Genomic DNA, 13,833 nt, shown 5'->3' on the forward strand with positions numbered 1-13,833 from the left:
TCACACATATCTCACTTAATAACACAAAAATGTCTAAAAAGCAGATCAAACATGGCGGGCTCATGTCACCATATGATGTCAGCACACATAAATTGCAAACATGATTCTGCTGGTTTTCACTCCTACAGCACTGACCTCGTTTTGCTACTCTCACCTTTCTTCAGTTGGACGTTGAACCTGCGACCTTTGTTCTTTAGGTCGATGGTTCTGGGGGCGTTTGTGCTTATCCTGCGCTGCAGGGAGGGCGAAGGGGCTGACGGGGTCCTGGAGATCAAAATGTGGGGTGGAGTGGCAAAGCGTCTACTCGAGTCTGGGGTGCTCTCTGCCAGTGAGCCATGGTGGCTACAGAGACAAGGGTTCAGAGTCGTTACATGAAATATAGATTCATCGTCAGGCTCCTGTAATGTAATGTATAACGCACAGTAATGACTTTTCACCATTAAATAATAACTGTATTTGTAGCAAGAACCTTTTCACTGGCACAGACGGAGGATTGATCGTTCTGTATAACTGACATTATGACCACAAACACAAACCCACATCTTTGTCTTTCTGGAACTAGGCCAGAGTTTTTACAACAATTAACAGAAACCACAGGCAGATAAAACAGGCTTTTGACAAGATGATCACCGATGCAGACTCAGAGGTCTAAGGTACAAATTACAATTAGGCTGCTCTCTTGTCTTTTTTTTTTGCGTAGCTTTTAAACTCTGACGGATTTCCAGTGAAAGTCTCTGACTGCTGCAATTACAACAGCACTCCCTTTCACACACATCAAATCTGTGGCAGCTTTTTAATTTTTCTTTTTTTCTTTGATTTATTGATTTTTCTTTGTTTCATGTATGAGAACAGTGTGAAGGTATCTTGGGTAGAAAAAATAAACTATTTAGTAACCATTCAATAAAAGAAAAGGGAGGTGAAACCCACTTGTGATTGAGGCCCGGTGGTTGTCCTGATCTGGACGTCAGCGGCCCGGTCAGACTGGACCTGTCTGCTGGCTGTTGAGACTCCTGGCTGAAACGAACCCTGTTCAGCTGAGGTGGGCTGCTCAGCTCCTTCTGTGCTGACAGCAGCTCATATTGCTTCTTCATGGCTGCAGGGACCACGTGGAAAAGGATAACCTGGGAACGCATCGCCTGCTTGAAAATGTTCTGTGCTCTGAAGGTGAAACAACATAGAGCGAGGGAGAGAGCGGTAAGGTCACACAGACAGAAATGAATTAGCTTTAAACATGATAAGAGATACATGTACAATGATGTAGCACCAAAGCTTGGCAGATACAGAAGGATAAGGAAAGCCATGATGCACTGTATGTTGAAAGGAGATACAGAGAGTTGAGACCTGCGTGGCTAATCGCAGGACTACTTCCTGCAATGCATTATGGGGCAGAAATTACATTATCTATAATTACAAGCATCAAGACGGGTAAGAGATAAGGACAGTAAGTGGTGCATCGGTCATAAAATATTACTGCGTGTGATATAGGTTAAATCTCTATACTATGCGGTCATTTGTGTGTTTGTGTGAGTCTGTTCATGGTTGGAGATAAATGGTTATGAGTTGACTCAACAATCAGAACAGAGGTGATGAATCATGCACCAGGGAAGCTTTACAGACGATGAGTTCCCAAGTAAGCAGACACACACACAGAATTCATTCCTTAAACACAAAATGGGGCGGGAACACACAAACACACCGAGTCTCGTATGAGTTTGGGGGAGGCCAAATATGCCGAGACAAGAGCTCGCCATCATTCCCAGACACAAGAATTGTTTAGTCTGGTTTGCCAGCAGCACTTAGCATATAGATAGGCTGGCCAGGAGTGAGGCACACTGCAGCATAAGGGGGCCAGAGGCACAGTGGATGTCTGGATTCCAGCAATCCCATGTTCTTTTTCCAGCCCCCTCCCCATTACCAGCAATACCATGCTGATTCTGTCCCAATGACAGCCGCTAAGCCGCTTCCGCCGCAAACAGACAGCACTCCACGCAAGCCGCGTCGCAGAGGCGAACGCGCACCGAGCTACTTCTGCGAGATTTGCTCTCTCCTGTTTTCATTCTTATGGTAATTTGCGAGAATCACTGCAGGGTGATGACAGGCTGGGGCGAAGTTTGTGTGCGTGCATGCGTGCTTTGTACGCAAATGTTCCCGTGCACATACGCGCTGCCATCACTCCAGCAATCAGCCTCTGCGCGAGCCTGATTGAATAATAAATTACCCCCATCAATGCATCATTACATTCAGTTAGATTAAGCGCTTCAAAATATTTACCCATGCAAAACAATCCAAGAAGATTAGACTATCACTTTAAATTGTCACTCTCTGTGGCACACAATCAACGATGGGTGGGGGTGGGGTTAAAGTTTTGTTCCTTTGCCTCATTTTTATGCAAACGCCCCCCCCCCAAAAAAAACAAAAAAACATCACAAACATCATAAGCGTGCAGATGCCGGTGAGGAGGGTGTGTTTGGAAGGAGAGGCTACAAAACATCACTCCCTTGTGGATTTGGTGGGTAAGCTTCTTTCACAGCAGAAAAGAAAAAAAAGCTGTGAAAGAAACTGCGATGTTTACTAATGACAATAGGTTCGTTTTAAAGGATTCTGAAACCTTAGTGGGTTTGTATGCAGGGTGATAAACAGATTAGCACAGTGTCTCCAACTGCTTCCATTTAACAAGATGCTGGAGAGCTTTTGCTATCACACCTTTCTTAAGAAACATTCCTACAGTGATACAGTTGTTCAGAGATAATTCATAGCTACTGACTTCACTTTTGAAGGCTAAACTTTCTGTCATTTTTGCAGCATTGTGGTTCAAAGCCCACTGTTTTTAGATGTGCAGGCCCGGTGCGACTGTTGTCTGGGCCTTTGGTAGCAAAAATCTGGGCTATTTCTTTCTGTGGAGAGCTGAACAGACCACTTTATACAGTGCCTCAATTTTTCAGCCTCGAGGAGAAGAAATCCATTTAATACTGGTGCACGCACACACATACACAAGTGCAGAAATGCCTTTGTATGTCAGTATCACCGCATATATGTGTCCGTGTCCGTGCTGCGTGAGATGCCACACATTCACGCTTATATTTACGAGTGTTTAAAGAGACAAAGGTTATGACGCGTTGGCAGAAATGAATGGAGAGAAGAGTGTGGATAGTTTGGGATCAGAAAGCAGCACAGCTGTGAAGGACTGCAGGTCACTGAGACCTATTACAGGAAGGCCAACAAGTCGGTCATATTTCTGTTTTATTGTGCGGCTGTGTGGGTGTCACGTCTCCCCGCAGTTTGGATTCCGCTTATCAACAGCAACGCTATTTACTGTCGCTGCGCTTAATGTCCAACACAGTGCTTTCGGTGTGAACTGCATCACTCGGCAGACAGTGCTTCCCTACTATCGGAGGAAAAGGAAAGTAAATTAAAATCAGCATGGCATCCAGTGACAAGAAGAGAGGTTACCAGAAGGAGAAAATGTCAGCTGACAAAAATAGCTGTGTTCAGAATAATACTGCATGCAAAAAAAATGTTCCAAGCGTCACTATGGAAAGCTTACTGTTCAAAGCGCAGGTTGCGAATGTCTCCCTGATTAATTCTGACGATGCAGTCGTTCTCCTGGAAGAGACGCTCCTGCTCTGCTTTGCCTCCGGGCTCCAAACGCTTCACTAGCAAGCCCTGTGTCCTGCAAAGGTTCATGCAACAGGTAAGTCATAACACAAGACTTAGGTAAGTCATAACACAAGACTTAGGCAACTACTGTCACAATGAAATTGCACGTGTACTTTTAAAAGTTAATGAAAAGGTAGAGAAAGAAACGTAATCAAGAAACCTAATCAGAATGGATGGAGCGGAGACAAGAAGAGAGTGTAGAAGAAGGTACAGACAAAGACACATTTAGGGTTTGAGGTATCACTTGAGAAAGCATCATGCTAAAAACAAATGTTATTGCTATGTTTAGAAAAAGAAATGAAAGGTGTAGAACCCAAAGAACATCATCCACACAGTGAAGCTTGGTGGTGGGAGTATTATGCTGTGGAGATGCTTCAGTGTGTCTGGAACTGTGAATCTTGTCACGATGAACAAAGTCATGAAAAGAGAAGGACGTGAAGACCTTGAAAGAAAACCTCAAGCAGTCAGCATTAAAATGGTAAATGGACTGATTCTTATATAGCGCTTTTCTACTCTCCCCGAGTACTCAAAGCGCTCTATACAACATGCCAATCACACCCATTCTCACAAGCACTGACCCAAAACTGAATGCTTTTCTAACAACATTCACACACGTTCACACTCCGATGGATGCATCGGAGAGCAACTTGGGGTTAGTATCTTGCCCAAGGATACTTGGCATGCAAACTGGAGGAGCCGGGGATCGAACCACCAACCCGATCAGTCGGTGACCTGCTCTAGCTCTTGAGCTACAGCCACCCCTTTATCTTCCAACATGACAACATCCCAAATAATGCCTCACTCCTGCTGAAGAGCTACCTCCAGAAGACCCAAGTGACTGCTGATGACTCGCCTGCATTAAACCCTGACTTGAATCCCATTGAAAATCTGTGGGGTGAACTGAAGACCTATGTACATGCCAGAAGACCATCAAATCTGGCCAATTTTTCCAAAGAAGAATGGGCTAGGATTGCTTGGGAGACATGTGTGAGACTTCCTAAAGACTACAACAAATGACTGCAGGCTGTTATCCATCAAACTTCCATTATCCTAAAACTAGGATGTTTTAGAAAAGCTGTGCGAAAATCTCTTGCTCTGTTTTGAAGCACTTGAGAAAAGAGATTTTCATAGAGGAGGGGCTAACGAGTCTGTCCTCATCTGTATGAAGTGAAGCTTTTTGTAGTGCAGCATTGACATTGGTTGCCATTTTATGGCCTGAAGATTTATAACTTTTGCATCAACAGAGTGCCTAAAATATTCAAGTCTCCAACAGAGTTGGGGAAGTAAATAAGATTACAAAATGAGTTTAGCCCATTGTAATGCACTCCGTCAACAAAAGTTAACTTTGCAGACTAGGCTTGGATAGAGTCCTGAATTTCCCTGCACTCATTTTAAGCCTCCGTCTGTCCTTCTGTCCTCCTTTCCTCTTTTTCTTCCTGTGGGCAGGTCTGAAAGAATGACAGGGTGGGTTGAAATAATCCAGACCAACAGCTAAGAGATCATCTTATGGCTTCCAGGGAAGTGCTACAGTCGCCTTCATTGGAGCTTAAGACTAGAGCCGGCTGCGGTGTTTGAGAAAGAAAAAAAACCCAAGAAGTTCCACGGCTGTGCCATCTCAGTAATCCTTAAAAAAAACGCCAACCTTTACCTTCAAATATCCCTCCGCCCTTCTTCCCCCTCTAAATAACTACATCAGTGAGCTCCTTGAGGGCTTTAGTTAGGCCTCGAGGATAACCACATGCAAAGATATCTGATGGATGCTCACACAGCAGAGCTACAAACTCTGGCTACAAGCTGCAAGATGCCTCTGAGATAGCAGGTAAACTGACTTTAAATGTGTGGTGTCCTTGCATAAACTGACAAAAAAGTTTGGAGGCTTATTTTGAAGAAATTCTGAAATCTACCGGAGCAAAAACCATCAACAAGCTAAACAAAGATGTACCAGACAGGGGTATAAATTAGACCCTAAGCTACACCTTATTGGTGTCAAGGACATAAGTGTCATGCTTCTCATAATTCTCCCTTCCTGTCTCTTTTCCTGGACGCATAAACAGCAGCACATTCAAAACTGTTGTGACCCTGTTTACTGCAGACGTCAAGGGCAGGCTCGCGCAGCTCTTTAGCATTTCAGCCAAACAGGGCCACTCTCAGAACATTGCTTTAAATGGCTGCATAATGTGGACATTCACGCTCGCGCCGAAGACTCATCTCAGCCACTCAGCGGGGGTAAATGGGTCGGCATTAAGTTGAAATTAAAGATCACAAAAGGCCCTTCCCTCTTTCTTGGTGTCTGAGTTGCCAGGTCAGGTTAAATGTGTTGAGCAGAGAGTAATTGCGGCCGGCGTGGAAGCAGACATGATTGTGCTTTATCTCCATAAGTGTTGGCAGCTTGAAAACAAAGTATTGCGCACGGAGATTACATCACGGACACACGCTAAGGACTTCTGATTTGCTAGCAGACTGGAGACGGTACAGTAGATAAAGGAGTTTTTGGTTGATCCCTGATCAGTATTCAAGCCGCAGCAGAGCGGACTGGGGATAAAGCGGCATCGTTTAGAGATTTAAAGAAGATGATGATTTCGTGAAAAGCACTATTATTGTGTTGGCTATAATCCCATCCTCTCAAACTGATGGAGGTTCGCTTCTGTTTTTTTTAGAGATACTTGTCAGTTACTTGTAAAGAACTAAAAAAAAAATCTAAAAGTCACTCTCAAAGGCTGCAATTCATTAGGTGGCAGATGTAAGCAAAAAGGGATTTGTAGTTTGTGGATTCTCTGCAGCCTCTGGGGGGGGGGAAGAAAGACTCTTTAAGTCTCGCTTCTCCTCGAAAAAAGGAATCAGCATCTTACCGCACCATATGGCTTTACTCCATCTTGTGGCTGGGTAGCAGTGCTGATTTGGAGGAGGCCACCTGCTCTCATCTACTGCCTTTAATCAAATAATAATCCAATCAGGATCCATTTATGCATGGCAATTATGTCCGCAGTTTGTTTACAATTGAAGACGGTCATGGAATGAGAAGTTCATTAAACTAGGAACGCATCTGGAAGGGGGCGTGCGTGCGTGCGTAGATGTACGGGATATTTGTGTGTGCACGTTGCTCTCAAGGTAGGTAAGTGACGATGCACTGAGAACTGTTTTTGCTTGTAAAAGGAGTCTGAGAGGGAACACACTTCTCAAGGTCGGTCCGAACTGCTCACAAACTGCATTAGTGTGAGCTCATTTTCAGGTAAGTATCTGTGCATTTCAGTGTGTGTGTGTGGCAGGGAAAGATTCTTCCTGCTAGAGTGGCAGAGTATCTAAGCTCTCTCCTACAGTTGTCTCCCCCTCCTGCTTGGATCTGACTTGATGTCAGTGCAGTGGAGCAGAATACGGGGGCAGCCTGATGCTGGAGTGCCTGCAGTTCCTTGTTTGCTGTCTGGTTTTGCTGGCAGTCTGACCCCTCTGGCCCTGGTCTAGACACTAATGACAGCCCGCTGAGCCTAATGCCTCCTGTCCCAGTGCACGACGCGCAGAAAAAGCTCGGACAGGCCATTAGCATCATCCCACTGACCAGACAATAAGTTTTATCATGGCTGAAGTTAATTGAAGGCTGTGATAGCTATTAGTGCCGACCTTAGCTGATGGGGAAGAAATTTACTGCCGGCGCAGCGTTAATGTTGTTTCCTCCAAGATGCTGTCTGATTTAGGGGCAATACAGGGGAGCTTAAGGACAGCAGTGCATCTAATGAGAGCTGAACTGCTTAAGTTCCTTTAGAAATCATTCCCTCCGTTAGGCTCACCTCATCCTGAATCACTATTTTGCAGCTCTGACTCAAGGTGTCAAGATGGAGTTAGTGCGAGGTCAGAGCTAAATATAGTTTCCTGACACTTGCTTATAAACAGCAATGAGATTAGTGTCTGAGCCACCTTCAATGACACCACTCCCCTTTCTCCTCCTCTCCCCCTTCAAATGTCATTCCGTTTGATCTCCTCATTCCGTCTTTCCACCTCATCCCTGACTTTCCTTCTCCAGTGCTGAGTAGTCACATTCACCTTGGTGGCGAGCCAGTTCCTTCTGGCATGCAGCAGGGATCTGTGTTATACACAAGCTTTTAGTTTGATTACATCTAACCGCTTCCCCTGTCCCCCCTTTTTTCCTTTCTTTTTTTTGAAACTCAGACGCCTCTCGTTCCCTTGTCATCGACACTCCTATCAGTTAAAAAGACAGAAAAAAAAAAGGCGAGAGGAAGTAGTCCAAAGCAAGTTTCAAGACAACACATGCACAACGATGACCGACAACCCAGTTAGAAAAAGTATTTGCAAGACCTGGAGAAAACTGTGCAGTCGAGAGCAAAAACTACTTTCATCCATTCGCCTCACCACTGGGAGCTTCAAAGCTGTGGGATGTGAGCGGTGCTGAGTTTGGGTGTGGCGTTTCAACAGCGAGGCTCACAATAATAAAAAAAGATGACTGCAAGAATCAGAGGCAGTTAAAAAAAAAGAAGAAGAAGAACAGCCTTGAGCAACACATAAAAAGAGATATGTAAGACAGAACAAAGGACAGAGAGAGTAAGAAAAATGAGTGAAATAATGAGTGAGAGCAAAAAGAAAGCAACACTGGATGGTGAAACTGAGATGCACTGAATTTCAGCTTGTGTCTGTTTTGTTTTTTTACCTGATATCATGTGAACTGAAAGGCACTACGTGGATCCCCAGGGGCCCACCTTCATTGGACACCTCGACGGGCTTGAGCATGCTTCTGCGGGATGGTGATGGATGAAGCCAGAAAGAAGAGGAGAAGGGAGTAGGAGAGAAGTGTATGAATAATAATGATAATTAAAAAATAACAGAAGTGAAAACAACATGTAGAAATGCAGAATGTAAACAGACGGCACAGTCAAACACGACATGAGGTCAGTGGGATGCGCAGGAGTGGGGGCGTGAGGGAGTGGGGTCCTTATTGGTGGGAGGCCTCGCTGAGTTGCCTGTGCTAAGTCATCCGTTACAAAGCGCAACTGGTGGACCTCAGGGTCGATTAAGGATCCAAATGGAGGCTCCAATTAAGTGATTAAGATCAGACTGCTGTTGCGCTAAAAGAACTAATTAATTGAAAACATATAAGAGAACGGGGGCGGGGGAGGGAAGGGAAGGGAGGAAGGCTCATTTGTTCCGATAAGGACGTGAAGACAAATCAACACGACCCAGATACGCGTGACGATGTTTACAGACTGAGGCCTTGGTCTCGATGTTTGGGTTGTTACTGGCACATGGTCGTAAAGTGGGCGGCGAAACAAGAAATTGGTATGCAGCCATTACAATAATCGTGATTAACTGTAATTGTACAATTTCACTCTTAACATGGCGTATGGGTGGGGTTGTGGTGTTAGCGGTACGCCACTCACTCTATATGAAACACTGGTGAATGTTCCAGTGAGGAATCGGCCCTTCCTACTGGCTCCGTCCGCTCGATTCTCCTCTCGTGTCTCCTTTGCTCCTCTTCCTCATCCTCCTCCTAATAGAAAGAGAGACAAAGAAAAAAAAGACAGGATGAATTGGATGAGTGCTTCAACAGCAAAAAAGAAAAACCCCTCAAATTCTGTCATTATTGCTTTCGCTGTGCTTGCATCTCGCCCTCTCTTGCTTATATCTCTCTTCTCCAGCTTTTAATTTAATTACCTGAAGAAAAAAAAATGTATCGGCCTGTTTTAAATCAAAGACTCTTGAGCACAGGAGGGACCGTGCCCCTGATGCTGCTGCAGAAACCATCCCTCTCTAGCCAAAAAAATGTTCAGTGGTGCCGTGATTAAATGCAGCGACTCCATCGGTTTGCCTGACCGATGAGGTGGGCCTGTGAGGTGATGGGATCAAGGTTTAGAGCTAAAGAAACAGGGATGCTCCTGTCTGAGCTCCATCTGCGTCTTTCACTCTCCTCGTTTCATTTGCTCATCTTCCTTCAGTGCTGTTAGGCAGCGGAGCAGGAGAGGCAGTGCCTTTAACGGGAAAGCAGACATCCGAGGACTTAACTAAGCTCTGGGAAAGAGGCAGCAGCTTCATGCTCTCCTTAATGGAGGATAAAATCTTCATTTGGCTCTCTTTATGTGGATGGTACAAATTCAGCGGGCCACTTACACACAGTGATTACATCCCGCATGTAGAACAGGAGGGAGACATATCTAATAACACAGTGTTGATTTTCATGTAATTGTCAACCCAAGATTAGTTGGAGGGCTCGTCATCAAGTGTTGAGCACAGTGAAGTCTTTTGTTTGGTTGTTTTAAATAACGGGACTTTCTTTTTCAGTCCTGTTATTAATGGCTGGTCCTCGTGCATGTGCGCGTGCGTGAGCTTGTCAGCATCAAGACAGCGCATCGGCTCCTTGGGAGGATCTGCCGAAATGCTTTGTTAGCCACTGCTTTTTCCCCACCCTCACCCTTCACCTTCCTCTTTCTCTCTTTTTTACTAAAATGTCAAGCACATCCAAATAGGTCTTGCGCATTCTTGGTTTCTTTATGGAAATTGATTCAACCCTTTTCAGGGGCAGGGATATCTTTGGTGGCACTCACTCTGCTATACAGAGGCCCCGTCGCCTATTTATTTGTTAGACTCTGGGGGAGGGTTAAGGTGGGATAGGGGCATGAAAATTTCATCAGCAGCCCACCTTTAAAGACCTTGTCGCACCCTACCTGTCTATTTCCCCCTTTTCTATGAAAATGAATAAATCACCCACCACCACCCTCCACGCCTTTAATTACACGTCAGCCGAGGTGCCGGGTGTCTCACGGGGCCTTTTATTCATAAAGCTTTTTTATGAACTCAAGCCCACCCCCCACCCGTCCTTCCCCAGGTGGACGGCTAGATTTTTTTTTCTCTTTGACGTATACTCTGCACAAAGGACCTGACCACCTGTGGCAAACTATAAATAAAGATGGGAGGCCATGGGGTAGAGCGGGCGGCTGAAATTGGACAAGAATAAATACAGGTTTAGATCTCTGCTACAAGGCAAGACTGATGGAGAGGCAAAGAAACGTGTGGCCTTTCAGAAAAAGACAGTTTTCACACTCGGTGAGCAGATGACTGTGAAAGGTGACAGTGCTCAACAAGTTTGCGTTGTTAACCGAAGTCGCAAGTGTATCATCGCTAACACGTAAATAATTTGCATTTAAAAAAGCTGTTAGCAACAATCCCCTGCCTGTTCGTTTGATCTTATAAGTTGCAAACCCTTATGGTGAGACTACGTAAGACTATGTAAAGGAAAGACTAGAGAGATCTTTTGAATTAGGGAGTGAACAAAGAAAGAGAAAGACGACACTGCATCTGTGATCGTTCCCTTCAGGGGAGAAAGGCAAAGGGCTTCTTCACTTCCACCTGGCCAAAAATCGCAGTGCAATCAAGTGCGGTGTGCGAATGTGACAAGTCAAAATTACCATAAAATGGCACAGGTAGATATGAGAGCAGTGCCAGAGCAAGGTGATATGTCTATTCAGCTGTGAAGCTGTGAAATTGACACTAAAAAAGGAACTCGTGATAAAAAAAAAATGTACAAGAATCACAAGATTGAGCAAAGCCCTAAGTGAGGGATGTAGGAGCGAAAAAGGTAAGACAAAGAAAGAGGTTAACCCTTTATCACCCAAGTATCATACAGGCTGCTTGGACTTCTTACAGTAATATGAAGCACACATGGTTAATCTGTGTTGAAACAGCAGTAACTTTTCCTCTACTGTGATAATACAGAATATCTCCGTAAAGCTCGTCTTCTCTTCTTTCCAAAACTATTTGAATTTTGTCCATCCATCCTCTTCTGCTTATCCTTCGCAGGGTCACAGGGGGGCTGGAGTCTATCCCAGCTACCATAGGGCAAGAGGCAGGGTATACCCAGCCTGACACAGGGCTAACACAGAGAGAAAGACAACCACATCCACACCTATGGGCCTGTCAGAATCACCAACTAACCTAACTAACCTACTCACATATCTATATTATTGCTAATATATATTGTAATATATCTATATCACTAAAGCACTTCTGGATGGATGCAAACTGCATTTCGTTGCCCTGTACCTGTGCATGTGCAATGACAATAAAGTTGAATTCTATTCTAATTCTATTCTAACCCCACTAACTGCATGTCTTTGGACTGTGGACATCCTAACTCCACAAAGAAAGGCCTTGACAAGACGGTGGATGTGAACCAAAGACCTTCTTGCGGTGCTAACCAGTGTGCCACCATGCTGTGGGCGTGTCACATTGGTTAGTAATCAAAGAGGACATGTTTGTGGTATAATCTGGTCGTAATGAGTTTCCTATACACATGTATAGTAAATCCCCACACAGCTCTGACCATCCTGCACACTAGATGTTGCATTCATCAGCACCAAATAACCACAAACCACAGCAACAGCCGGCACTAGTGTTTTTAAGTGATAAAAAGTGTTTCCCGTGCATTTGAAGATACCACATGTTTCAAAGTTAAGTCAGTTTTTTTAGCCAACAACAGCAAAGCCTCTTCATTATCTTCCCAGACAAAATCAAAGTTTTAGAAAGACTGATTTCTGAGACTGAACATCACAAATAATGGCTTGTTAAAAGTGACTTTTATGCAGTCAAGTGCTCAAGTATAGCTCCACACTTTCCAACGGAGCGTGTGGTTAAGCCGGCATCACAGGGGCCAGTTTCCTAGTGACCGGAGGCAGATGCAGAAGCCATTTCTCTTTATATTCGCTGCCAGCTCGTTCATTGTCTGTCCTTGTGTCAGCTGTAAAGATGAGCACTGAGTGACAGCAGAGGAGAGACACAACCTAAATATACATCCGCAGCTTCCTGACCCCACCATTCTCCATCTCTATTCTTTTTTTCTCTCCTTTTTCCCTTTCTCTGAAAAACATCCATTTCTCCCCCCCCGAGTGCTTTTAGCACCCTGTTGATCCCTTGGTAACCAGTAGAGTGGGGATGCAACAAGGCTTTTCAACTCTCTAGCTTGCCCTCTCTCCTTTTTTTCTCCCTCCTCCCCCCATTTCTCTCCCTTCCTCACATGTAATAGGGATGGCTAAGAGCCCTGATGTGTGGCCAAAAAAGTCTGCCAGCCTCTGACAATAAAGGGAGAAAAACTAAGGTTACAGGCTTGGCCATCGGACAGCTGCAGCATTAGATTATTGAAAATCGTATAAGAGGAGGAGAAAGAAGAAGACAGCGAGGTGGAAGGGACACGCATGCAAAGTGCAAAGCCTTGTTACCATCAAATAGACGTGCTGCTTGGACAGTGGTTGGAGGTCCGAAGGGAAAGCAGACTGGGAAGGATGGAGGTAGCAGCTGTTTGATCAGGAGGGGGAAGTCTACCCACACGCAAACACACAAACATGCATACTCACACACATTACTTCTTGAGGGTTAGGGCAAAAGGCGGCATGTTGAGGAGCTGTCATCCTCCATCAACTGGTGTGCTAAAGCAGACCTACTGTAAGTGTGTGTGTGTGTCATGCTGTTAGCCATGGGGAAGTACAAGATGTAGCTGTTACAGAAAAGGGTGGGGGGGGGCTCCCTCCTGAGTCCATCTCTGGCATCGAGGGTTTAACAAGGACAGGTTCAAAGGTCACAGCAAATGGTGTGTTTCTGGCCACCGCCCCTCCTTTAGGGGGCTGAGCTTCACATCTGTGTGACAGCTTCATGTGTGGAACAAGCCCCCCCCTTCCCAGACATTGTCACACACACCCCCTTACAATGAGCCGTCTGTGCTCAGGAGAACAATGGTGCCAGGGAACAGGATATAAAAGCAGTTTCCAAATGAAGAATGTGTTGTGTTCAGTGTATTAAGAGAAAAGGAAACAAGCAATTTAGCTGAAGTGTTTAGAAAAAAGAAAAATAAAGGCCTGTTGAAATATTTACAAAGGCTGATCCTCCCTCCTGATTTTGACCAGCTAAAAATATGAAACGGTAATTGTGCAAGGTGACATATGCCCCTTATGGAAACATTAAACTAGCCAAAGGTAACATACCATGGCAACATGTGAAAAGACCTGGCTCTCAGCGAGTCGATGTATGGTGGGGGCAGCAAGGGCGGAGGCTTTTCCTTTTCCTCGCAAAAAGGTTAAGGAGCCATAATTGTACCCTCATTACCTCCAGTTAATGCAGTTCAGCTAAACACTGTACAGCACACAAGACCAAATAGGACTTCACAGTACCGCTGCATCGCACAATGGC

General features: G+C 44.9%; 1 protein-coding gene across 2 annotated transcripts in view; it reads right to left on the minus strand.

Moving 5' to 3' along the window:
* The window catches only part of LOC146661639 (partitioning defective 3 homolog), a 357,664-nt gene that overhangs the window by 183,734 nt on the left and 160,097 nt on the right, over positions 1-13,833 (minus strand). For both annotated transcript variants that reach the window (XM_085418158.1, XM_085418157.1), the window contains exons 6-10: positions 9,042-9,151; positions 8,315-8,398; positions 3,545-3,670; positions 928-1,158; positions 155-342 (exon numbers count right to left, since the gene is read on the minus strand). In XM_085418158.1, coding sequence (XP_085274284.1) covers positions 155-342; positions 928-1,158; positions 3,545-3,670; positions 8,315-8,398; positions 9,042-9,151 — 739 coding nt within the window. The remainder of the gene's footprint in view (positions 1-154; positions 343-927; positions 1,159-3,544; positions 3,671-8,314; positions 8,399-9,041; positions 9,152-13,833) is intronic.

This window comes from Rhamphochromis longiceps, linkage group LG9, assembly GCF_057381845.1.
Source record: "Rhamphochromis longiceps isolate RC_006_pf linkage group LG9, R_longiceps_female_GT1.1, whole genome shotgun sequence".
Classification (NCBI taxonomy): Eukaryota; Metazoa; Chordata; class Actinopteri; order Cichliformes; family Cichlidae; genus Rhamphochromis; species Rhamphochromis longiceps.